Here is a 24,941-nt window from a genome sequence, read left to right as displayed (position 1 = left end):
TGTTGTTGGAATTCTGGAAACCTGGGTTTTGGGATTTTAGTGTACAGTAATGTGTGTGAGTCAAGATGGAGGATTTGGGGTGTTGTCTTTGTCCTTCTTCACCTTCTTCTTCCTTCTTCTTCCTGAGTTTAGGTGGTTTTCTGTAACTGGGTGAAAAAGGTCCTCACTGCCGGCCTTGGGTGGTCATTATTGAATCAAAAGTATAAATTATATAGGTACCACCTTGTTATTAGGTAATTATCACTTAAATAGCCTTGGAAAGAGTGAAAAGCACTCCATTTTACCTCATTGCTCTAACTTGTTGGTTAGAGCTCACGCCTTGTGAGACTGTACATAGATCAGAAACACCAGAACTATAACGTGTTTGATCCCAGAGCAGGGTCAGGGCACGAGAACGCCCATGGAATCTCCAGCACATCAACTGAAAACTGTGATTTTGGTCAGTCCTCATGACTGGGTTGTGATGGGAGAGAACCTGAGCACCTGTTGATGGCTGATGGAAGAGCAGCAGAGGTTTTGCACAGAAACAGTGCTCAGAAGGACAAGCTCTATTCAGAGGAAATTTCCACCTCTGCTGTGGCCAGCTCAGGAAAAGCACAGGGATGATTTTTCTGGTTGTGATTTAAAATTCCTTGGGGTGGGGGTGGCAGGGGAAAAAAGAGGGGCAGAGACACACGAGGGGCTGAGAGACAAGCCGGGGACACATCACCCTGCCGTGCCAAGGACAAGCTCTAGGAAGGCACCACCAGCTTGGTCGTGCTCATCAACCACCACATCAACCTTAATTTGGGCTGATCACAAGTTTTTTTGACTTTGGCCACACTCAAAATAAAGATTTCACGGTTATCAGATCCTTTTTGGCCGCTGTGCTAACTGATTTCTCAGAGGAATGGACACATCCAGTTTGGATGGTGGCTCTCAGGATCCTTCGAGCTCAGGTCGTGATTTATTTTTCTTTCCTGGGGTTTGTGACCGAATCAGACGGGAGAGAGGAAGTGAAGGTTTGTTCTTTCTAAAGATTTATTTCATTACATCTGCAACAAGTCAAGAGGAGAACGGGGTAGGAAAGCTTTTGGTTTTGGGCCTGGAACAAAGCTCAGGGCTTGAGATAAACAAATGGGGGGAAGGAATTATCAAAGAGAGAGCTGGCCACAGACTTTGTTATGAGCTTTGTGTAACAAGCTGAGAAACTTTGGGAACTCAAACCAAACTGAAAGTGAGCGGGGGTAAGGGGAGAAGCAGATGATTGAGGTACCTCAAGGAAGAAAATGGGGATATTTGACATGGAAAAACATTCTAGAGTTTGGGTTAGAGGACCCAGCAGCTTCTCAGGCGTGTGGTTGCCCTCTCATTGATTTCCTAACCATAGGCACACTCTGTTGGCTCTTCTAGGAGTGAAGTGGTGATGTTTTCTCAGCTTTTACATCCCTGAGACAAAACACAGGCACTGCTGTGGGCAGAGGTTGTGACTCTGTGAGCTTCACGTCCCAGGGGTGATGTGTGGGCTGCACCCACAGCCAAGAACTGCATCCACACACAAGATTTTTCTCAGAGTTGGCTGCAAAAATATCCAGTAATTCTGATTTCCTATTTACAATTGCAAGTAATTAACCCCCCCCCCAAAAAAACAAAAACAAAAACAAAAACAAAACCCAACAACCAACAACAACAAAACAAACTACTGCAGAACAACAAGGTCACCCCGTCCAAGTTTCCACTTTGGTAAGTAGGTGTTAGTAACTCCTACCTGGTGTTCAGGATGGTGTAGGAACTGAATTACTCTGTGTGGGTCAGTGGAGGTGGTGAAAAATAACAAAAGCTCTGAGAGAGACAGCATTTGTAAAAAGAAAAAGAATTTATTTCTCTGTAGGGAAGAAAAAAAGGGGGGAAAACGTTTAAAGTTTCATTTCCACGGTGTTAAATTAACAACAGCAAGAGCTAGCCAAAGGAATAAAATGCATGTTAAGGAAATTTGAAAGAGTTACTCTGAAATGAATGCCAGCTTTGCTTTGCTGAGCTCCTGAGTCACCAGAATCCCACAGGCCACCTCCTGAAAAGCTCAGGCTCCCCACAGACCCTCAGGATCACAGCGTTTCCCTTTAGGAATTTGGTGCCCCGTGCTCTGGGAAGGAGAGATAACCCCTCCAGAAGGTCCCAGCACAGGTCTGACAACACCTCCCTGTTACCTGTGCTGAGTGCTCTTTATCTCCCTGATACTCTATCAGCCCGGCCAGGGCAAGGCTCCCCGATAGTCAAGTGGCTCAATTAGCAGTAATTAACGCAGTGAGAAACCCGCGGTGTGCTGGGATGGAGCAGCTCCGTGTCCCCTGGTCCCCCCAGAGCAGCTGTGGGGTTGGCCTGGGAGCCAGGGTGGGTTTTGTGCTGTTGGTTCCCTTTTCCTGCTGGCCTTGATGGGGCTAGGTTTAGGGGCAAAGTCCAGAAATGGGAAAAGTGTGGGGATGAGGAGAGGGAGTGGGAGGCTCCCACGTCCATAAGGATGCACAGACAGGAACTGCAGAGCCACTGGTCTTCCCAGAACTGCCCTTGCAAGGGATGGCCCACGACAACTAAGTGCCCTGGTACGGGCTGCAGCTCCTCGCTGGGGCGGGGATTTCTCAGTTTGATGGGAAATCGGGAGAACTGGGAGATGTGAGTTCCGCTGGCACAGAGATCAGGGAATTTCCTACAGCAACAAACCCCTGGAGATGCCCCAGTGATCGGCACATCCCGCAGGAGAAGTGGGAAAACCTCATCCGGGAGGTTCAGGACATTTCCTGCACTCACAGACTGCTCTGCACGGCTCTTCTCTCACTCCCCCCAATTTTTCTGCTGCAGATTTTGGTTTTGCCTGCACTTTCTAAGCACTCACCCTCTGAGGGCTGAGGGCTGTCCTGTCTCCAGCCCACAGCACAGGCAGGGATGTCCCTGTTCCTCCTGCAGGCACATGGTTAAATCCCAACCTCTCCAGATGAAGGCTTGGCCGTGACAGTCCTCGGTGCCGCTGGCCAGAAACCTGCAAAGCAGAAGAGAAATGGTTTTGGTGGCAGAGCTACAAATGCTCCATAAAGCACAGCTTGTTTCGGGGCCTTTTTAATGTGGTTCTGTGCTGACTTTAGGTCCCCTAATTCACAGCAGAAGCGGAGCAGAGCGCGGTAGAGATTGAGCATGAATCCCCTGCGCTGGGTTAATGGGAACAATTACAGAGGTTTTCTTCTTTTTCTGCTGCCAAGCTGCGATGTGAAATCATTCTCCGGGTTCCTGTTGCCACGGGAACAATTAGTTTCATGCCGTTCTGGTCTCAGACATCAATGAAGTGTTTAACTAAATGAAGGCCAACACTTCATAAACGTATTGTCTCACGCAATAATCAAGTAGCTACCAAGTGCCACAGCGAAATGCACTTAAAATGAAATTAAACCAACCCCCCCTCCCAAAAAAACCCCACTCCGGAGCGTGTGAATATTTATTGATCTGATACAGCACATCACCCGTGAGCCAAAAATACCCCGAATTCCAGCCGTGGGTGTTTAGGTGTTAGCGGCTTCTGAGCCAAGTTGCCTTTTCTCAAAGGGTCTGGTCACCTTGAGGCATCTCCAGGAGAGGCTTTTGGGGACCTGTCGGGTGATGCTGATGGGTTTCAGCTGGCCCATCCTGCGGGCCAAGGGCAGGGGACTGGCAGTGCCTGAGCTCCCCGGGGCCGTGCCTGGTCCCCCGGCCTTCCTCCAAGGGCTCCACATATTTTTCTCCCTCAAACAAAATATACAAAGAGTCCACACGGCACGGAGCGGAATTCAGGGCTCTGCCCAGCTCCCTCCCCGCCACATCTGGGAGCCTTTCCCTCGCAGAGCTGAGCAGCTGCACGGGAGAGAGGCAGGCAGGGAGGGAGGGAGACTCCTGTGCTCTGCCACGGAGCAAAGCGAGGGAATGGAATTTGAATGGAAGGGAAATGGGAATGGAATTCAGGGGTGCTGCCGTGGGTGGCTCAAGCGGGACAGGGACAGGGTGGCAGGGAGGGGCAGCTGGGCAGGAGTGACTTCCCAGGCTTCACTTCTGAAAAGGAGCCACTCAAAAGGCTCAGGAGTTGGAGCAGCTCGTTTTAATGAGTTGTTAAGAAAGAATTCAACCGTGCAACCCTCGATGTTGGACCCTGAATTCTTACTTCACTGGGCAGTGGATCACATCCTTTGTTGATCTCAGCCCCAAGAGAGAAGGAAATGATGTTTTCCCCTGCATTCAAGAAGGATTTATACACAGAAAGAAATAACAACCTGATTTTAGTTTGGCCACTTGAGAAAATCAGAATTTTGCTTGGAGCATTCCCTTTCACCCCTTTTTATTCTCTTGATTGAAACATGTCCTGGAGATGGTGTCACACACAGCCTTGCCCTGCTCCTGATGGACAGGCAGGCCACACTCAGTGACCCTTTGCACAGCTATTTCTTGGATGAAGCCCCTCAGTTGGCCCTTCCAGCCAAATGCAGCAGAGATTTCACAGAGAAATTTCCCATGAAATCGTTTTTTGACCTGATCCCAAAGAACATTTCCACTCAGGAGGGGATGGTTCCTCCACGAGCACAGAGCGGACCCTCTCTGCCCACTGCTGTCCTTTCTGCCGTCCTTTCTGCTGACATGCTGGCATGTGCTGCACCACCTCAACACAACGCAAAATATCCTGTGATGGATGAAGGAAACACAAGGAGCTGTTTCTCCATCCACTCACTTCCACCAAACAGAGCTGCCTCTCCCCTTCTCCCACGTGCTTCGCTGCCATCTGATTTTCCTGCTTATTTATTTATCCTTCCCTCTGGCTACACCATGAGCCAAAAGCAGCCTCATTGTACCAGGAAAGAACCAGGGGTGAAATGATGCCTGACAGGTCTGGCTGCCACATCCAAGCCTTCCTCAATACATTTGGATCCATTGAAGCAACCAAGGAGGAGGGTGTGAAGCCATCCCCATCCAGGACACTCGGAAGCTGGAGCTGTGTCCTTGCCTGAGCAGATTTCCAGCAAATCTGGAGAGGGGGACAGGCTCCAGTCTCCACTCCATGGGCAGTGTAAACATTTCCATGAAATCCCTGTGCAGAGCCAGCCTTGGAGCTCTCCCTGCTATTCCCCTTTTACCACCCAACCTCCTGACCTTGCAAAAAGGAGGCTCTGGAGGGTCAGAGCATGGGCCGGGAGCAGATGCTGATTCCTGGGATTAGGGCTGGGTGGCCCAAGGGCTGGACAGTGAAACATCCCTGCTCAGGGGCTCTGGCTGAGACAAGGCAGCCCCACACCGTGATTTACTCCAAGGAAGAGGAGTTGAGTCCTGCGTGTTCCCTGGAAGATGAGGTAGGGGAAATTCTGCAATAAACTCCTTTCAATCTGTCAGTAATGACTTGCTTTGGGGGGCGGGAGGGGGGAAAAAAACCAACCAAAAAACAAAAAAAACCACCACCACCACCACCAACCACAAAAAAACCCACCAAAAAAACCAAAACAAAAACCAAACAAACAAACAAACCCAACAACAATAACAACAACAAAAAACTTCTCTAATTTTGTACAGCTAAAAGCACCAGGCTGGGCCGGACCACAAGCCAAGGCTCAGCCCCTCCAATCCTAAATGCACAGGGATGCACCAGGACGTACTGAGCTCATTTATTCCTGCTTTGCTTAACCCTGGCCCAACTCCTCCTGGGTTTGTAACCTTCTCCTGGTTGGATTTCAGTAGCTAAGTGAGGCATTATGCAGCAGCGTTTCCAGGTGAGAAACCCCACGTGAGATGCTTGAATTTCAAGGCTTGGCGGGGTCAGAGCTAAAAAAAAGGCTTGATCTCCCTCACCTGGCTGGAAAAGACAGAACGAATTCCCAACCCAGAGGTGCAGCAGTGTGGAAAGGTAACACAAAGCTAAATTCTTTCTCCGGGGGGGATTTCATTGGTCACTTGGAGGGAAGGACGGTGTGTCCCCACCAGCACACTCTGCTTTTTCCTTCATCTCATATCTCACATTCCCACCACGCTGCACACACTGGGAAGGGCCAGCTCCATCCATGTGCAATCCCTTTGGCCTTCCTCCATGGAGGAAAGCCTGCAGGAAGGCTCCTCCTGCCCCCTTTGGAACCCAAATGTCACCCCAAAGCTCACAGCTGAGGAAACCTGAAGATATCCAGGCATGGTCACCATGAAACCTTCACATCTTCCTACACCTGCAGTGCTGGTCCCAGCTACCAACCAGCCACTTCACCAGCTGGGACTGGTTCTTCCTTAAATCCCATCTGGATGGCTCCAGATTCCTTCCTGGAAAGGATTTCCGGCATTTTGAGGATGTTACCAAGAGAAGAGTCTGAGCTGGGACTCCCCATCTAAGGTCGCCCTGAGAATGTGACATCAAACACAGGATTGAGGACGTTCAATGCATGGAAAAATGTCCTGGAGCACAACAGAAGGCTTTGGAATTTGAGCTTTGCTGCTTTTTTTCCCCCCATATATTTTATTACACAACTTATTTCCCACCCCCCCCCGAAGAACACCAAGTTCTCCTCCCAAGTCTGTGAACCAAAGCAGAAGAGGCAACCCTTGACAATCTGGTCCTCAGATTTTTTTTTATCACTTTCATCACTTCCAGTGATCTCAATCCCATCTCGGGGAGGTCACTGGGGTGAGTCAGGTGACAAACAGAAAACACACAGTTTATGCAACAGCCTGAACCCAAGGAATCTCCCCTTGGAAAAACAACAGGGCCATTGTATTCCCCATCGGAGCAAACTGCTCCTGCAGGGCTGGGATGAATTAAAGGCTTTGCTGCAGCTGATGCAGTTGCTGTTTGCTGCAGACAGAAAAGTTGTCTGAGTGTCTGCAGCGCGTTAAATCCGTGAGTTCACGTTCCCAGCATCACCAGGACAAAAATAGTGTGGAGGAAGGAGATGGCCAGAGCTGAGTGACTCAGCTCCATGCTGATCTCTCCAGCATGGGATGTTGTTCCTCAGTCACATGGTGGAGGGAATTACTGCCAAAAAAATCTTCTGGTCTGATGGCAGAGCCTCCCAACCTGCTTTCAGGGACACGAGGGCACCCACAGCTCCTCTGCTGCCTGGGCTGTCAACAGTCCTGGTTTTTGGACCCTCTCCTTGGGGGTTCTCAAGGCTCAGCTGAACAAAGCCATGGCTGACCCTGTCTAGAGCAGAAATTTGGGGCTGGAGCCCTCTGAGGTCCCTCTGGACCGTGCAGGGACCTCCTGAGCAGGTTACAGGAGGGGCTATCAAGGCAGCAGAGCCTTCCCTTGACTACACTCCCACTTCTAGCCCATCGGCCAGGTTTTTATTGGACGTTCTCTCCTCTTTTGGCTGGAAAAGGCCACCTGGCAGCAGCTACGGGACATTTCCAGTGGACTCTGAAAAAGCTGGAGCTGTTTGAGCCCCAGCAATGGCTCAAACTGCTCTGGCAGCACTTGTGCTGTGCCCCCAGCAGCAGCCAGGGCTCGCTGGGAGACAGGGGAGCTCCAATCCCCGGCGCTGGAAGCGAGGAAATGAAATGCCAAGAACAATAAGCACAACAATGCCATGAATTTCCTCCGCTGCAGCGCTGAAGGAGAGTGACAGGGAATATTTTGATGGGCCTGAACAGTTCCGAGTATTGCTTCCACTTAAGAAATTCCAACTGGTTGTGTTTTGGTTTTTTTGTTTTTTTTCCAATGGCTGGAATTGCTGTCAGGGGCATGAATCACTGGAGTGGATCCTGAGCTCCTGTCTTGCTGCTCCACGAGCTCCAAACCAGTGAAGCAGCTGGGAAAAGGGAGCTGAATCCCAGGGAACTGCCTCTGATGCCTTCAGTTTGAGCTTTCATGTATTTCAGGTTCTGTGCCGCCCAGGGGTGCAGTTCTGAGCTCACATTCAGTGTCACTCTCAGCTCTGCACAGAGCAGGGACACAAAACAAATCCTTTTCCTGCTGCACACCAAGGACAACTGTAAATCCAGGTCAGGATGTGGAGTGAAAGAGCTTTCAGTGGGGAATGGTGTTTTTAGGAGATTTTGGGATCAGATCTGGAGCACCCAAGGGTTAACAGTGAGCAGCTCTGAAGTTTTCAGGCCCGAAAGCACAAACAAGGGTGGGCTGAAGAGAGAAAACAAGAAGGATGGGACCTCACAACCTGAAGCTGGAATTGGACAATTAAACTCCAATATGCAAATGGACCAAAACTTACAAAAATGTGACATCTCGTGACCGTTTGTCCATTTTGTGAGCACTTTGCGTCCACTTTGGGTGCAGCCCTGGCCAGGCTCTTGTCCTGCCCAAGGTGTACTTTCAATAAAGATCTGCTTTATTCTCTAATTCAGCCTCCCCCAGGCATCATCTCCATCCTGCATCCCCTTCCCCAGAGCACACACACATCCCATGTGTCATGGGGAAACTGGATGCACCTGCTGGAGGAGCTGTGTGGGGGCAGGCCTTATCCAGCAGTTATAAATCCTGGGGCTATCAACAGCCTTCAGTAAACATTTGGACAATCCTTCCTACCTCTCTCTCGTCCAAATATTTGCATCACACGGGGCTGCTGCCCGTTTCCTGACACGCTGCACAGCTCAGAATATCCTTGGAGCCCAGGTCGGTTCCAGCTCGCTGTGATGGATGGATTCATTGGGTGAAGTAAATGGCTCAGGGAGAAAGAAAAGGAAGAAAAAAAAAATCTGTCTCCTGATAATAAATCCAGGTCAGGATGGAGTGAAAGAGCTTTCAGTGAGGAATGGTGTTTTTAGGAGTTTTTAGGATCAGATCTGGAGCACCCAAGGGTTAACAGTGAACAGCTCTGAGCTCTTTTAGTGGACTTGGACCACTTCATCTCTTGGAGGAATTGTTGAAGATGCTCCTGAAAGCTCTTCCTTCCTGCTGGGATGGGAGCAGCCCCGGCCAGCTTTGGATATAACATAGGTTTGGGAGCTCTTCCTCCAGAGCAGAGCCTCTTGCAGGTGAATCACTGCAGAAATCACCAGTTTGTAACCTGTGTGCTGAACATTTCCTGCAGCAGAGTTGCCAAACAGAAATAAATCAACTTTTTTCCTCTTAATGCCAAGAGGGGAAAACAACCTGAACTCTCTTTTAGCAGTTAAAAGGGTTTAGCAGTTGATTTGGTTTAGCAATTAAGAGTTCTAAACACAAAATCTGTGTTTTGTGATTTAAGACCGCTGGGCTAAATAACGACTTTAGGAAGATTAAGCCTCACAACACGATAATTTCAGTCCTTTGCTGAAGAACGGACGTGGCTGGGACTTTGTGGCTGAACACACACCACAACAAGCCTGGTGGATTTTCTGATAGAGTAAGTAAAGAAAATAATCAACCCTCAGCTTAAGTGCAGGACAAACAGCAGCCTGGGCTGGTGGAAGGTGTTGGAACCCATGGCAGGGAGCTGGAACGAGATTTAAGATCCCTTCCAACCCAAACCATTCCACGAGTTTATGATAAAAAACTGCTTAGGGCTTGAAAAGTGGCTTTTCCACTGCAGCTCCAGCTTGGACTTTTTTTGTTTTAATCTTCTCCCCTGTCCACAAAACCACCAAACCCACCACAAATCAGAGCTGCCGTGAGATGGCTGGGCCATAAATGCGTTTTCTGATCCTGATATGGGACAAATCACACGGAGGGTTTGCTCTGCCACCCCCCAGCACCTCCCCTCACCCCGCTCATCAATTCCTTCTGGGAAGCCCAAAACTCCGACCCTCTTCTTTTTTTTTTGGACAGACTAAACATGTGCGAAGTCACCCGTGTCCCCTGCGGCCCTGCCGGGGGAGCAGAGGCGGGGACAGAGCGCGGGTGTCACCGGGGGCGGGCGAGCGGGCACAGGGGGATGTGGCGGAAGCATAAAGCACCTGTCGGGGGAGGCTATTTAGGGATTAGCCGGGTGCTGACAGACAAATTGGCAAGATTAATAAGAGCAATCAAGGCTGTGTGGGCTCGAGCTGTGAGCTGACATTAATGTGACATCACTTTCATCTGCTCTTGCCTCGCCCCGCGCCGCATCCTCGGGGGGCTCCGGGGGGAGCGCCGGCGGGTGCGGGGATGACAACCCCAAAAATGTCCCCTGAGCAGGGGGGACAGGGTGTGGCAGGGCAGGGGACAGCTCTGTGTGCCCGCGGGGACACCCCCGGTGTCCCCCAGCCCCGCCACCTCTGCAGGGCCTACCTGGCTCTCACAGCACCGGGGGATTTTTGGGAGAAATTTGATTTAAAGCCGCTCGCTCTGCTGGGTTTTGAGGGGTGGTTTTGGGGAGTTTTGTTTTTCTGTCCCTCCTGCGGAATCGTTTAATGTCACCGAGAAAACGCAATGCTGGCCCTCTCCAAAAAAACAGGGAAAGGAAAGGAAAGGAAAGGAAAGGAAAGGAAAGGAAAGGAAAGGAAAGGAAAGGAAAGGAAAGGAAAGGAAAGGAAAGGAAAGGAAAGGAAAGGAAAGGAAAGGAAAGGAAAGGAAAGGAAAGGAAAGGAAAGGAAAGGAAAGGAAAGGAAAGGAAATTCCAGGTGTGAGGAGAGAACAAAGAAACTCCTCTACTGTCGCTCTAAGCCCCACACTTGGAGTCCTGGCTGTCTCGGGGAGATGATTTGACACCCTGAAGATATTTTAAGGCAGAAAAAGCTGTTTTCGGAGCACTCCTCTGCCTCCAAACCCCGGGGGGAATTCTCCCCTGCATCTCCAGTGCAGCACAGCCGCTGCACAGGGAAAACTTTTGGGATTTTTTAGGAATTTTTCATTTTCCCTTTTCCCCCTTGGTTTTTTTCCCGAACACCTTCCCTGCTAAAATCTCCCCCGCCCCGAATTCTGTTCGCATCTCGTTCCAGCGGGGAAATCGGACGGATTTTCTTTGTTCTTCAGTCAATGAGGGATCCCAAGGGCAGTAAAATATCTGAATGTCCAAACGCTCCAGGTCTGCCGGGCTCTGGCGCACGGGCTCCTCCGCCGAGAGCTTTTGCCCACAAAAGGAAAGTGTTGAAAAGGAGGGAGATGCCAAAGGCTGAGCGCACGTTCGCTCCCAGAACTCCTGAAGGGGGGAAAAAAAAATTCCTCTCCCTGGGACCTAAAGTGGATCCCTCCGTGCTGGGGATTTAGCGACTGCGGGAGGGAAAAAAATACTTGTAAAAATCGGATTTTTTACAATCAGCTGTTCAAACTTTCGAATGCAGATGGGGATAGAAGCAGCTGAGGAGGGGTCAAGAATAATTTTGCAGAGAGGTTTTATGAAGAAATCAAGAGGCTGACCCCAAAATCCCAAATCCAGGCTCTGAAAGCAAAGTTGCAGGTTGATGATTGCTCCTCCAACCTCCCCGGAAATTAATTTAAAACCTCCTTGTATTTAAATTTTAATGTAAATTAATGAATTTGGGATTTTTTTCTTAGTTGCAGTTATAAGGACCGGGGTTATTTTATACATACAAACATCTAGATTCCATCCTAAACGGGTGAATTAACGGGGTTTTTGGAATTTCAGCTTCCTCCAATCTCCACCCGGCAAGGACAAACCCCTGAGCACAATGTCCCCCAGGAGCCGAATTTTTGGGGGGGACATAATTCCATTCGCCACTGGGACCCCTTCGCCGGGGTCGAGGTGGATTCAGGGAGGGCGAGACGAAATCCCCCTTTTCTCTGCGCTCCTCCAGGGCTCGTTTTTCTTGGATTTATGCCTAAATTTTGGAGATTTCTCCCTCGCAACCCTTCTCCATCCCCGCCTTCTCCACTGGGAAACCACACGGGAAAGGGGCAGCCCCAGAGATCCTTCATTCCTTACGGCTAAAAAAAATAATAAATTCACATAATTTTTTTTTTTAAATCAGATTTCGCTGCCCCGAAAGGGCGATTAGGATGAAAGTGCACATCTCCCACCAATCCGGCAGCACCGCGGCGGGCATTCAGTGGTCTGTTTGTAATCTCAGCCTTTTTCATGAACATAAACACGGCTCCAAACCCAAATATACACGGCCACCTACGGAGCCAGCGCGGGGCCGGGCGGGGGTTTATGCCGGGCTTAACGCGTGGAAAACCCACGGGGGGAAAAATCGCAGCCGAGCCTCGGCTCTCGTTCGTGTCCCTGCCCCGGGGAAAGAAGGAAAATCTCCCAGCCCGGAGTCGATCCCTCCGGCTGGGCCCGGGCCCCTCTGCGCAGTTCTTCCCTTCCCTCTCAGCCCCGTTTTCCAAGGAAAAAAAAAAATTAAATTGTCTGTGTCGTGGTCTTGGTTTTGCAGGGAAATAATTCTTCTTTTCTGTACTTGCTGTGTTGATTTCTTTGGGAGGTTTGGTTTTGGGTTTTTCTCTCTCATTCTTCCCCTTTTTTGTCTTTTTCGCACTTTTTTCTTTTTGGCTTTTCTCTTGTTCTTTTAATCGTTTTCTTTTATTTTCCTTTTCTTTTCTTTTCTTTTCTTTTCTTTTCTTTTCTTTTCTTTTCTTTTCTTTTCTTTTCTTTTCTTTTCTTTTCTTTTCTTTTCTTTTCTTTTCTTTTCTTTTCTTTTCTTTTCTTTTCTTTTCTTTTCTTTTCTTTTCTTTTCTTTTCTTTTCTTTTCTTTTCCCCTTTCCTTACAGCTTTTCCTCTTTCCCTCTCTTTTTCTTTTTATCCTCATTTCCTCCTGTTCTTTGTTTCCTTTTTTGCTTCTCCATTTCCCTATTTCTCCGTTTTCTTTCATCCTTTCTCTATTTCTCACTCTCTGGCTCATCATTGGTCTTAATTTCTTTTTCTCTCTATTTTCTTTTAGTTTCTGTCTCATATTCTATTTCTTTCTAGTTCTCGTTCTTTATATATTTTTTCTCTTTTCTTTCTTTCTCTTTCTTTCTTTCTTTCTTTCTTTCTTTCTTTCTTTCTTTCTTTCTTTCTTTCTTTCTTTCTTTCTTCTTTCTTTCCTTCTTTCCTTCTTTCTTTCCTTCTTTCCTTCTTTCTTTCCTTCTTTCTTTCCTTCTTTCTTTCCTTCTTTCCTTCTTTCCTTCCTTCTTCTTTCCTTCTTTCCTTCTTTCCTTCTTTCCTCCTTTCTCCCTTTCTCCCTCTCTCCTTCTTTCTTTCCTCCTGCCCATTCCGTCTGTCCTCTGTTTCTTTTCTGTTGTGTCTCCTCTCTCCCCTCCAGCACACTCTCCCCATACCCATTCACTTATTGCACTACTTGGAAACATTTCTGTTTTCCTTTTTCCTGCGGCCGCGGGGCAAACCAGACCAAGGGCTCTGCTCCAGCTCAGCTCCAAACCCTCTTCCCGATGGACAGAAAATTCCCTTTCCTGCTGTGCCAGCGCGGATTTCCCAGCCCGGTTGTGTTTGGCTCAGTCGCGGCCGCTCCGGCTCAGCCGGGAGGGTTCCGCTCCCACCCGGGCACGTTTCGATCGGTTTTGGGGCTCAGCCGCACCCCTGGATGTCCCCACGCGTGGGCCGAGGGGACACGGGGGACACCGGGTGGGGGAAAACCCCTTCAGCCCGCGGTGCTTGGAGCCAAGCGCTCAAATTCGATCCTTTCCGAAGGAGAAACGAATAATGCTGGAAGAAAAATTCTCCTGCCTCAACCTCAGTCCTCGGGCAGCACCTCTGCCCGCAGGAATCCCGCAAAACTTGCGGGAGAAAGGGTCCGGAAAGAATTCCTTCATTCCCCGATTTTACGGTGGGTTAATGCAGAATTAGCTGGTGTTTTTTACCGACTTGGATTTGAGGGAGGTTAAGGGAGAGGAGCTGAGGGTGCTGCGCAAAATGCCCCGGGAGTTTTGCAATTTTCCCGGCGTTTCTGAGAAAGGGAAAAGCAAAACCATTTCTGGGCTCATTTTTGGAATTTTTAGTGAGTTCTGGGCCAGTTTTGGTGCGTTTTTTCTTTATTTTAGGTGGGGGTGTTTTGCTGTTGTTTTCAGTGGATCGTTCTTTCTGGTTTTGGGGGGGTTGGGGTGTTTTTTACAGAATTCTTCCCAATTCCACTCTGGCTTCCCCACACGCACATCTACCCCAAAAGCCCCAAAATATTCACAGTGGGAAGACGGACACATGGACGCACCCGTTCCCTTGAGGATGATTCTCCCCAAAATTCTATGAATCCTGTGAAAATAAAAATCAGTCCCATTGCTGCAGAAATCGTTTAACTTCAGGGCGCAACAACCCGTACTGGGGAAAGTTTTCCCACCTTGGCTCGGGCATTTCTCCTACCCGCAGCTCATCTTTCCCGGGAATTCCAGCCGAGCTTTTCATTCCCTGCAAAACATTTTTTAAAATCCCCTCCGAGTCGCTTTTAATATTTAAGTGAGGGCTGGTTGTGTGAAAAGGAATGGATTTACGAGGAGCTGCTCTGTTACCAGGAGGTGGGAAAGATGATAAACCAATTTTTGGTGTATTTTAACTCTCTGCTCTGGCATCTGCGAGGTAGAGGCGTCCACGAACCTGCACCACCCCGACCCCGCCGATGCACAGCACCACTATTTGGGAATTCCAACGGTGGAAAACAGATTTTGTCGGGAAAGCTTCCAAGGAAAACCACCCGCAGGTCTTTGCAAAGAAAGAATCGGCGAGGGCACAACTGCGGCTGTTTCCAGCTGGAATTTCTGGGGTTTAAACGCGAGTTCCGAACCCCCGCTTTGGGCCGGGAAAAGGGGGACACGTAGTTTCTGTGCGGGATTTACTGTGAAAATCAGGTTTATAAAAAAGAGGCTTCCAGGCCGTTGTGTCGCCCTGTGCGATTTTCCTTTCTCCACAGAAATACCCCGAGCTTCACGACAGTAAAATCTGCTTTATCAAGAGCTCAGTGTCCCTGGACACCGTGGGCAGGGAGGAGCGGGTTCTGTAGCACCAGGACGGGGGTTCTGCTCTCCCGGCCGGGTACCGGGCAGGATCCTGTCCTCAGCATCCCTCTCCTTTCCTGCCTGGACACCGCCGGGATGGCTCTGACCGCTGGGCAGGTGACAAGGGACAAGCGCTGGTGGCTGCTGGGGACCCCGACACCTGCCCAGGTGCTGTCACCCCCTCTTCCCCCCGGGGTGGGTGATGCTCGCTGCTGCCGGGTTGGATAAAATCCTTTTTTTATCCTTCCAAGGAGCCCACCGGGATCCCCCCCAGCCTCCCCTCGGGCTTTTCCTCCGTCTCCTGGCAAAGGGAGGCCGGATCCTTCCCCAAACCCGCCGCGTTTGTTTTCCCCATCTCCCCGCAGCCCACGCTGCCGTCTCGCCCATCATTTAGCCTCAGAATGGACCGTCCCTGCGGCTCCTGGAGCCCGTGCAGGAAAATAACCTGTTCTTCTTTTATGCGGGATATTCCGATTTCATTTCTCCCACCTCTCCATGCAGAGGGATTTTGTGGGGCACGCAGAAACGGGGCTGGTGACCCTCGCCCGCCCCAGACGCTAAAATTCCCCCTTCCTCCAAAACCGGTACACTGATGGGATTTGGACAGGGTTTTAATTTGAACTTGGGGGGAAAAAAAACCCCAAACAAAAGTAAACAACAACAACAACAGGTTCCCTAAGGCTGGAAATTGGGCTGAACCCTCTCGTCCTCCTCCTTTGCTGGAGACCCCCGGCCCGGCTTGGCCCAGCCGGATTTCTGGCATCGGGAGTCGCCAGGGGCTGGGGATGTTTTCCCCATACCAAAAAAGCTCAGCAGCGAATCGAAAGGTTTCTCCAGCACAATTTTATCTCTGTCCTGAAGGGAATCGGTGCTGGCAGAGCTGGAAGTGGCTCTGAATTTTGTTTGGATGCCACTGCTGTGCCAAGTTGCTGGGAGAGGGGACATCCCTTCCCGAGAGTTCTGTTTGCTTTGGGAGATTCCCCCCCCCGGGAAGAAATCTCGTCCAGGAAAGCCTGAATGTCACAGGAACGGATTTACACCTGGATTTACACCTGGATTTACACTCCGAGCTGTCTTTGAGGGCGAATTTGTGGGATGTGGGAGCATCACTCGCCGGGTGCCAGGTCTGCTCTGGCTCAACCCCGCTGTTTCTCTTGGTACCCAAATTTTTCGGGTGTGAATCGCAGCCAGTCCAAAAGCATCCCTGCGGGAAAACGTTCTGCCTCTCCCTCCCCGGAGCGGGGATATAAATACGCGGAGGTATTTGGGAGATCTCTGTGGGAAGCGACCGTGTCGGAGTGGCAGCGCTCGGAGCTTATTATCGCTGGGAGCGATTTGTATTGCAGGGAGCGGGAACTGCCAGAAAACTCCACAGGGGAAAAAAAAAAAATCGCGAGCTGCAGGAGGCTGTAAATTCCTGTGCTGCAATATTTCATCGGAGGACGTCATGGAAAATCTGGGCTTGAAGGGCGGGGGGGAGACTCGGGACGGGCAGAGGGGGGAAAAAGGAGACAAAAGGGGGAGATTTGGATTTCCTCTTTTTTTTTTTTTTTTAAATTTTTTTTTCCCCTTTCTGACCAAAGCCTGAACTTCTGCCCGAGGCAGGGCGGTGACAGCCAGCCCGCACCTCCCCGCAGCCGCCTCAGACACTGCTCTCCCAATTTCGGCTTCTGCTCTCTCCAAAAAAAAAAAAAATCTTCTCCATGTCCCATTCGGCCCTGGAGACCGGGCTTTGCCTCCAGGAATGCGAGAGGCCAAGGCCGGGACTGGGAAACGTCCCACGAGTGGGGCAGAGCGTGATGGACCCGCAAAAAAAAATGTTCCTCCCTAAAATCATCATCCCTCCCTCGGTGCCTCCACCTTCCCCCAGCCCTTCTCTCTCCATCCTCGAGCCCCTCGCTCCGATGCTCCAATCCTCGCCTTTAAATAAACATTTAGGGATCAATTCGCCGCGGATTTGGGACCAGCGGCCACGGGGACGGCGGCGACTGGAAAAAAAAAAAAAAAACCAAAAAAACCCCAGAAAGCAGGCGAGGGGGGAAAGCTGCTGCTGGGGAAGAGCGGAGGGGGTCCCGCGGGTGGTGTTAATGCAAAGCAGGACAGCGGGGAGGGGGACACGGGGCCGTCACTCCCCTCGGCCTGGGTGGTCCCGGCCGGCAGGAACACCCCGGCCCCTCTCGGAGCAGCACCCAGCCCGCCTCTAACAAAGCCACCAATATCCATTTCCATCCTCGGGTTACACCCGGGCCCGCTCGCCGAGTTGACTTCACTTAAGCAATTAGCTAGTAAAAATACCTTGGGCGCAGGAAAAGGAAGAAAGCGCTCGGATTTGTCTGTTTTTACACAAAACACGGCCCGAGTTTGGGGCCGGGGGAGGGAAGGGGAGCGGGTTTGGGAAGGAGCCGGGTGGGAAGCGCGGCGGGGCCGGGAACGCGGGCTCCGCACGGGATGGGAGAGGTTAATTGAGCCAGATGATCACTTAATTTTTATCATTTCTTCTTTTTCTCCTTACTTTTCTGGGGCTGGGGGAAGACTCGGTTCACCCCACAGACAACACCAAAAGCGGGTCCCGTTTTCCCCCCACACCATCCTCATCCACCGGGTTTTTCTTCCCCAAAATTCTCCTTTCCCCAGCTCGTGGGCTCGGATTAAAACCCTCCAACATTTCTGCTGTTCCCACCACGAGGCCTATAGGACCCGGAGCGATATATTCCCATTTTTAACTTTTGCTAGCCGTAATAAATGCATCGGAAACCAAATCCTTCCACCCCTAAAAGATATTCCGAGAGGGGGAAAGGGCACTCGTGAAGGGGCTGATTTTCTTTGAGGGGAAATAATTTGATTTCCACGGAGAGATTTGGGGTTTTTTTAACTCGGAGATATTTTATTTCCTCGTGGAAACGCTGCCGGTGGCGAACGGTTTGAAGGTGATTTCTCCACGGGTATTTTGTGCTGTGTTTAGAGCTCCATCCGCGGGGTTTTGGGGGCAGATCGGGGAGATACGGTAGCAGAGTGACATAAAGCAAAGATTTCGCCAGCCGGGGGGGAACATTCGATGCGGAGCAACGCTCGGGGTCAGAGATGCGCTCCCACGGCAAAAATAATAATAATAATAGAAAAATGCAGCGAGAAACAGAGAGAATACTCTGCACCAGGCTCCTCGGGGATGTCAGCCCCGGGAAAGGTGATCGTTTCTTCCACAAAAAAAAGCGACTTTTGGGGTGGTTTCCGCCCTTCCCGAGCAGCCACCGCGCCCCGCGTTCGGCTCCGCGCCGAGGGCGCAGCGGCCGCCGCCTCCCCGGGCAGCCGGAGCTGCTCGTTCTCCTCCTTCTCCTCCGGGGAAAAGCTCCAGAAATAACCGTCCCGACCTCCTCCCAGCCCTTCCCTGGCTACCTGCTCTCGGCCTGGGCTCTCCCGTGCCTGGCCCGGGCCCGTTTGCACCGGGAACAGGAGGCCCGGTGCTGTCAGCAGGACGACTTTTATTTTATTATTATTATTATTTGAGCAAAGAGGGGGAAAAGAGGCGAGGAGGAAGGATAGCAAGGAAAAGAAAAAAAAGAAAAGAAAACCCTGATGTGAAATCCCTCTCGGTCGTGCCACAGATGTGACAGGCGCCCCGGAGGCTGCTCACAACTGCTCGCCAATAACGCCGAGGGAGTTCGGGAAACCCGATCGGTGCCTATCTTTCCATTAAAAGGTATTAAATTATCATTAAAAAACTTGAAAGACCGAGCTGTAGGACGGGGGGTTTGGGGACGGGGGGTGTCCCCGCTCTGTCCTTACACAGGGATGCGCCCACAGCCCCGCGGCGGGGCCTGCAATGAGCTGCGGGCGACGGGGCGGATTTTTTTTTTTTTTTTAATCCCCTTTTCCTTTCTCTTTTCTTTTCCCCCGATGTCGGGAGGGAGCAGGCGGCAGCAGCCGGCACATCGGCAGCCCTGAGAGCTCAGGCTCCATCCCCCGTGCCCACCCACAATCCCACCCCCCCGCACCGCGCAGCTTTTCCACGCGCGGGCCCACAGAAGGTGACAACGATTTCAAGCGACTTACCTCGAGTGACAGCTCTGCCGGCGGCACGGCGCTCGGAGAGGTGGCTTTTGGAGGACAGGGGAGGGAGGAAAAGGGGGTCTCTACCCCTCTGGGTTTCTGTTCTCCTTCCCCCCCCACCCGCCGCGTGTGCCCGCGGCTCGGCAGGAGCTGGAGCGTCAAACTCCGGGCACGGAGCCGCGAAACTGCAGCACAGATTTATACATACCCCCCCTCAAAAAAAACCCCAGAACGACCCCAAACAAACCAAGCCACCCTCATCCCTAAAGCAGCCTCGGGGCAGGCGAGGGGTCCCGAAGCCCGTTGGCGGCCCCGGAGCGGCGGCGGAGGCAGAAAAGGGCATTTCGCGAGGCAGCGGGAGTTTTCGCCGATTTCTTTTTATTAAAGCACCCCCGAGCCCGTGTTTACATTGCTCAGTATAAACATCCTGCCCGGGCCCGCCGAGCTTAAAAAGAGCGCACGAAGAGGGGGTTTGAAGCGGGTGAAGCCACGCTCAGCGCGGAGCCGGCGGCCGGGCCAGCGCCCTCCGCTTGTCCCGCTCCACGCGCGGGACCTCCGCGCTGCCCCGGCCCCTTCTCCGGCCCGCCCGGGGCCCTGCCCGAGCTTCCCAGGGCTGGGAAGAGGAGCAGGGAGAGGGTGGAGGATCCCCACGGCGTGTCGCGGTCACGCGTGGCAGAAATCACACACACAGCCACACACGGAGATATACGCGCGGTGCCCTCCGCGGCGGGCAGGGGTGCGGCGTGCGCCCCCCCCCCCCCGCCCCGATCCCGGGTGGGGCAGGGCGGCGTGGAAAGGGCTCTTTAAAAGCTGCCCACCAGCGGGGAGCGGCGGCGGAGGGGGCCGGCGGAGGGGCGGGCGCGGGGGGAGCCGCTCGGGGCGGGGATCTCCGCTCCGCGCTTACGTCTGTCAAGGAGCGGCAGACGCCGCTGCGAGAGATAAAGTAGAAGGCGAGCGGCGGGGCCGGGGGCAGACTCGACAGCCACCGCGATGGGAAGCAGCTCCCCGCAGCAGCGGCAGCGCCAGCGCAGCTAAAGCCACCGGAGAGGGGACGGCGGCGGCCCCGGGAGCCCGGCCCGGCCCGGGGCGGCGGGACAGGCGCAGGCGGCGGCCCCGGCTCGTCTCTCGCGGCAGCCGAGCTCAGCTCGCTTCCAGCGCCCCCCCCATCCCGCCTCCCGGCGGCCCCCCCGACCCTCCGCCTCTCGCTCGCCTTCTGCAGCCGCGCTCGGATTTAGGGATAAAGAGGGAGGAGGAGGAGGAGGAGGAGGAGGCAAAGGAGGGGTTGGGTGGGGGGGGTGGGGGGTGTCGTCGCTCCCTCCATTTGTTTATCCACGGAGGGGTGAAGTTCTCCCGGTGGAAAGCAGCGAGCCCGCCGGGGGGCCGGCAGGACGCCGCGGGGAGGGCGGTGGGTGAGCGGCGGCGAGCCCCCAGCAGCGCGGCCTTTTGGGGGGGCGCTGGGGGGGCGGCGGAGGAGGGCCGGGGCTGGGGCTGGCCGCCGCGGACCTGGCCGTAGATGACTGCAGAAGCGCAGCAGGCTCTGTCCTCTCAGCCCCCTCCTCCTGCGGTGCACAGCAGCTACGGCCCCATGTCCTCCGTGGCTGAGAAGCAGCCGCAGAGCTCGGCCATGGACGCCGCCTCCGCGGGGACCGGCGGCTCGGCCGGCAGCGCCCCGGGCAGCGGCGGAGCCCCGGGCGGCGCCGGCCCCAAGGCGAAGAAGACGAACGCGGGGATCCGGCGGCCGGAGAAACCGCCTTATTCCTACATCGCCCTCATCGTCATGGCTATCCAGAGCTCTCCCTCCAAACGCCTGACCCTCAGCGAGATCTACCAGTTCTTGCAGAGCCGCTTCCCTTTCTTCCGAGGCTCCTACCAGGGCTGGAAAAACTCGGTGCGCCACAACCTCTCGCTCAACGAGTGCTTCATCAAGCTGCCCAAAGGATTGGGACGCCCGGGCAAGGGCCACTACTGGACCATCGACCCGGCCAGCGAGTTCATGTTCGAGGAGGGCTCGTTCCGCCGCCGGCCCCGCGGGTTCCGGAGGAAATGCCAGGCGCTGAAGCCCATGTACAGCATGATGAACGGGCTCAGCTTCAACCACCTCCCCGACAGCTACGGCTTCCAGGGCTCGGCCGGCGGGCTCTCCTGCCCCCCCAACAGCCTCTCTCTCGAAGGGGGCTTGGGGATGATGAACGGGCATTTGTCCAGCAACGTGGAGGGGATGGGCCTGCCGGGACACTCCGTGCCCCACCTGCCCGCCAACGGTGGGCACACCTACATGGGCGGCTGCACCGGCTCCTCGGCCGGGGAATACCCGCACCACGACAGCTCCGTGCCCGCGTCCCCGTTGCTTCCCGCCGGCGGCGTGATGGAGCCGCACTCGGTTTACTCCAGCTCGGCCTCGGCGTGGGCGCCCAGCGCCTCGGCGGCCCTCAACACCGGCGCCTCCTACATCAAGCAGCAGCCCCTGTCGCCCTGCAACCCCACGGCCAACCCGCTCTCCTCCAGCCTCTCCACGCATTCCCTGGACCAGCCCTACCTGCACCAGAACAGCCACAACACCACCGACCTCCAAGGTAAGGCGCGGTGATCGCGGGGGTCGGCCGGGGGTCTCGGCGGTGCCACTGCCAGCCGGGATCCCGCTCCGCGGCTGCGGTTAATGCTGTTCCCGAGGGGAAGCTGCCTTGTCTTCACTCCTCGCCTCTTTTCCCGGGGGAAACGGGGCGCCCGTCGGAGCTCTCCCCACTGTGGGGCCGGGAACGGCCAGACTGCGGCTCCGCTCCCGCAGACCTGGGCTCCGCTCTTCCCGGCGGCTGCTTCACCTCCAGGGCCGCCCCGGGCCTGAGGTCGGTGAACTCAGGCAGCTGCGGAAAGGAGAGGCCGGGAATGCACCTCTGGGCTCTCGCACCTCCATCGGGATTTGGAGGATTCCGCAGAGTGAAAAGGGAGGAATTCCCCATTGCGGGGCCCGCCACCCGCTCCATCCCAGCCCACCCCATCCCGGCCCCTGCCCCGCCATCAGTTCTGTTTTTCTCACATCTCAGGGCCGTGTTTTCCAGGCCCGTCACCTCCCTCCATCCCTCGCCCACGCCAAAGTCGGCGGCCCGGACCCCCCAAAATCCTCCCGCGCCCCAAAACCCCGGCTGGGTCTCGTCCCTGGAGCTGTCGGGGCTGTATCTGCCCTGAGCCTTGGGATGGGGATGGTGTTTGGCCGGGAAGAGGCCTCGGAAGGGACGAAGCCAGCCCTGGGTTTCGCTTTGCTGCCCAAATTCCCCTCGAGGTGCGGTGGGTGCGGGACTCCGGTGGCACGGGGGAGCCCCGAAGCCCCGGGCGGGTGATGGGGCAGATTTGGGGGTCCCTGCCCATCACCCCGGGCCTTCGGGGGAGCGGCATGTGCCTGACAGGAACGGCCGGGAAGCGGAGAACAAATGGGTCAAAAACACAAAGCGAAACGGGGAAAAAGCATCGGCCGGGCCGGGCCGGAGCTGCAGAACCCCAGAGCCGGCCGGGGCAGTGCCCACCACGGGCACCCTCTGGCCCTGGGGCTGTTCCCGGAGCACAGCGCATCCAGGGCCTGTGGAAAACGGGGCTGGGAATCCTCCCCGAGGATCCACCGTGCCGTGCGCGGCCTTCACCGAACCGCTCTGATTTTCACCCAAAGGAGCGGTGGGGAGCGCTGCCGGGCAGGGCACCCCATCCGCAGCGCACCCCGAATTCCCGGGGCGCTGTTCCGTGCCGAGGTGGCGGAAGGAGCGGTGGGAACAGCCTCGGGACCGGCGGTTCTCGCCCTCGGCCTCCTCCTGGCACAAACGGGAGATTCCCCCGCTCCGCACCCGGAGGATTTTCCGCACGGGAAAAACAGCCGGGGCGAAAGAAAATAAATCTTGATGTCCAAAAAAAACCCCAAAAAACAAAATCAGAAACTCAAGGCGAATCCCTTCTCGTGGCAGTGCCCTCGGGCAGGGCAGCGCCTTCCCGGGGGTTTCTCTGCCGCACCTGCCCCCCGTGTGTGCCAAAATCCCCCCGAATCCTCGCTTGCACCGGGCCGTGCGGGCCAGTTGGGTTATTAGGATTTTTTTTCAACCCCATCCAGTGTTTTTCTCTCCTCCCCCCTCGCTCCCCTTCCCCTTCTGAATCTCTGGCGCTGCTGACCGTGTCTCCCCCCGTCCCGCAGGCATCCCGCGGTATCACTCGCAGTCTCCGAGCATGTGCGACAGAAAAGAATTCGTCTTCTCTTTCAACGCCATGGCCTCGTCCTCCATGCATTCGGCGGGCAGCGGCTCCTATTACCACCAACAAGTGACATACCAGGACATCAAGCCGTGCGTTATGTGAGCCCGGGCCGGGAAAAGGCCGGGAAAATCCCCCCAGGACGCTCGGGGTGGAGCGGGGGTGTCCCAGCCCGGCTTTGGGCAGCACGAACGCGGACTGGAGCTCCGGGAAGCGGCGGCAGAGCGGAGCGAGGCCCCGGGGAATGAGCTGAGCATCGGCCGGGGGTGCGAGCCCGCAGCGTCTGTGCCTTTTTCTGCTCGGGGAGGGCTGGAGGAGAAAGTAAAAGCGCCCCCCCCGTCCGTGCCGAAAGCCCCGACTGCGAGTTTGGGGTGAGGCTTTGCCAAATGAGATTTTGATGCTTCTTTAAAAAAAAAAAAAAAAAAAGAAATTGCGAACTGAGTTTGGGAGCTGGCGGTGAGCGATGCGACCGGCCCGGCTGGGAGGAGCAGAGCCGGCTTGGGCTGAGTGGGCTGGAAAAGACCCCGAACTCAAATCTCAAATCCCCTCGGTGCCGTCTCACTTGGAGCCCGGAAAAATACTTTTTTTTTTTTTTTTTTTTTTTTTTTTTTTTTTTTTTTTTGCCGGCCAACACCCAGCGGGCAAAAAAAAAAAAAGAAAAAAAAGTCTCTCAGAGGGATTTTTTTTTTTTTTGGAACTATTAATTTTGGTGGGGTTTTTTGGTTTGGTTTTTTTTGGTTTTTTTTTTTCTTTTTTTTTTGCCTGCATAAAGACTGCAGGATCAGACCCTATGCAGAGAGAACAAGGCACTTTGGAAAGAGACAGCCATGCTCATCCTGTTATTTATTCTACATTTTTTTTCCTTTTTGTTGTTGTTGTTGCTAATAATCGAGACACGAATAGTCTCAGTTGATCAGTATTAAATCGGGGAATCTCTGTTGGCAATATTTGCCATATAGATTTGGGTTTTTTTTTTTAGTTAACCTTTGTAAATTTGCAAGCGACCGTGGTCTCTGTGTAAAGACAATCCTCCATATGTTTTTATAGAAATCTATATATAATGAAGGATTATTCCCCTCCCTCCCCTCTCTATATTTTTTTTTCTCCGCCCTGACGTTGTACAGTTCGGTGACACCTATTTTAATTCTTTCTGCACTGTATAAAATTGTAATTATGTGGGTTTGTTGTTTTGGTTTTTTCGCCTTTTTTTTTTTTTTTTTTGGTGCGTGTGTGTGTACGTTTTGTCCCTAAAGGAAAAAAAAATCCCGAAATAAAATCTGTATGTTATTTGTACATGGGCTTCACCATTGTATGAGCAGCAAATAAACGAGCATGCGGCGTAATTAAGCTTAATTAATGAGGACTCCATGGCCTCCGCGAGCACGGAGCCCCGGCCCGGCCCTGCAAACCCTCGGGCAATAATTCCTCGTCCCGGCGCAGACTCAAAATTGACTTTTATAGGAGTTTTTTAAGGTTTTTTTCCACCTTCGCGGAGTCCTGGCTGCCAATTTCCCAGCTGGGAAATATTTCACTTGAGGGTATTAAAACGCAGGAGGAGGAAAAGCGGCGGCGCTTTTTATTTTTAGCTTTTTATTATTAGGATTATTCCAGTTTGTTTGGTTTTTTTTTCTTCCCCCAAGGCGAAAGGCGCTGTTTGACAGCTCTTTGCCTCTCCCTGGAATTCCAGGTGTGAGGCTGCCGGGATGGAGCCCGCGGCTCCTTTTTTTTCCCTCCTCTTCCATCCCGGGAATTTTCCGGCTCCTTTTTTTCCTCCTCCTCTTCCTCCATCCCGAGAATTTTCCGAGCCTCGCATCCCTGCGGTCCCTCCGCCGGCAGGGAACTTCCCGCGGGCTTTTCTCCGGCGTGAAAAAGAAATAAAAGATGCATAAAGCGGAAGGAAATTTAC

At 53.4% G+C, this 24,941-nt stretch overlaps 1 protein-coding gene and 1 long non-coding RNA gene across 3 annotated transcripts; one reads left to right on the top strand and one right to left on the bottom strand.

Moving 5' to 3' along the window:
- Nucleotides 1-732: 732 nt before the first annotated feature.
- On the bottom strand, nt 733-19,143 carry LOC136295970 (uncharacterized). Of its 2 annotated transcripts, none has more exons than XR_010722849.1 (3): nt 8,504-11,780; nt 1,748-3,013; nt 733-1,558 (listed from the first exon to the last, which is right to left on the bottom strand). It is a non-coding gene; the product is annotated as an uncharacterized lncRNA (long non-coding RNA). The 2 variants fall into 2 exon arrangements; XR_010722848.1 differs by lacking the exon at nt 8,504-11,780 and adding an exon at nt 18,812-19,143 and having other exon boundaries at nt 734-1,558.
- A 1,138-nt stretch (nt 19,144-20,281) lies between these two features.
- Nucleotides 20,282-24,328, top strand: FOXF1 (forkhead box F1). Its single transcript, XM_066194727.1, has 2 exons — nt 20,282-21,381; nt 22,980-24,328. Exons 1-2 carry the CDS (start codon nt 20,322-20,324, stop codon nt 23,138-23,140), a joined length of 1,221 nt encoding a protein of 406 aa, XP_066050824.1. The 5' UTR covers nt 20,282-20,321; the 3' UTR covers nt 23,141-24,328.
- The last annotated feature ends 613 nt before the right edge of the window (nt 24,329-24,941 follow it).

This window comes from Chamaea fasciata, unplaced genomic scaffold, assembly GCF_029207755.1.
Source record: "Chamaea fasciata isolate MVZ Bird 193981 ecotype frontalis unplaced genomic scaffold, bChaFas1.0.hap1 SCAF_12, whole genome shotgun sequence".
Lineage (NCBI taxonomy): Eukaryota > Metazoa > Chordata > Aves > Passeriformes > Sylviidae > Chamaea > Chamaea fasciata.
Note: the sequence above shows the minus strand (reverse complement) of the source record. Positions and strands in the feature narration are given on the sequence as shown.

Excerpts from the sequence above, each read along its gene's own strand:
- FOXF1 (XM_066194727.1), top strand. The coding sequence starts at position 20,322 with ATGACTGCAGAAGCGCAGCAGGCTCTGTCCTCTCAGCCCCCTCCTCCT. Across the intron at positions 21,382-22,979 it reads CAACACCACCGACCTCCAAG|GCATCCCGCGGTATCACTCG; the intron begins GTAAGGCGCGGT and ends CCCGTCCCGCAG.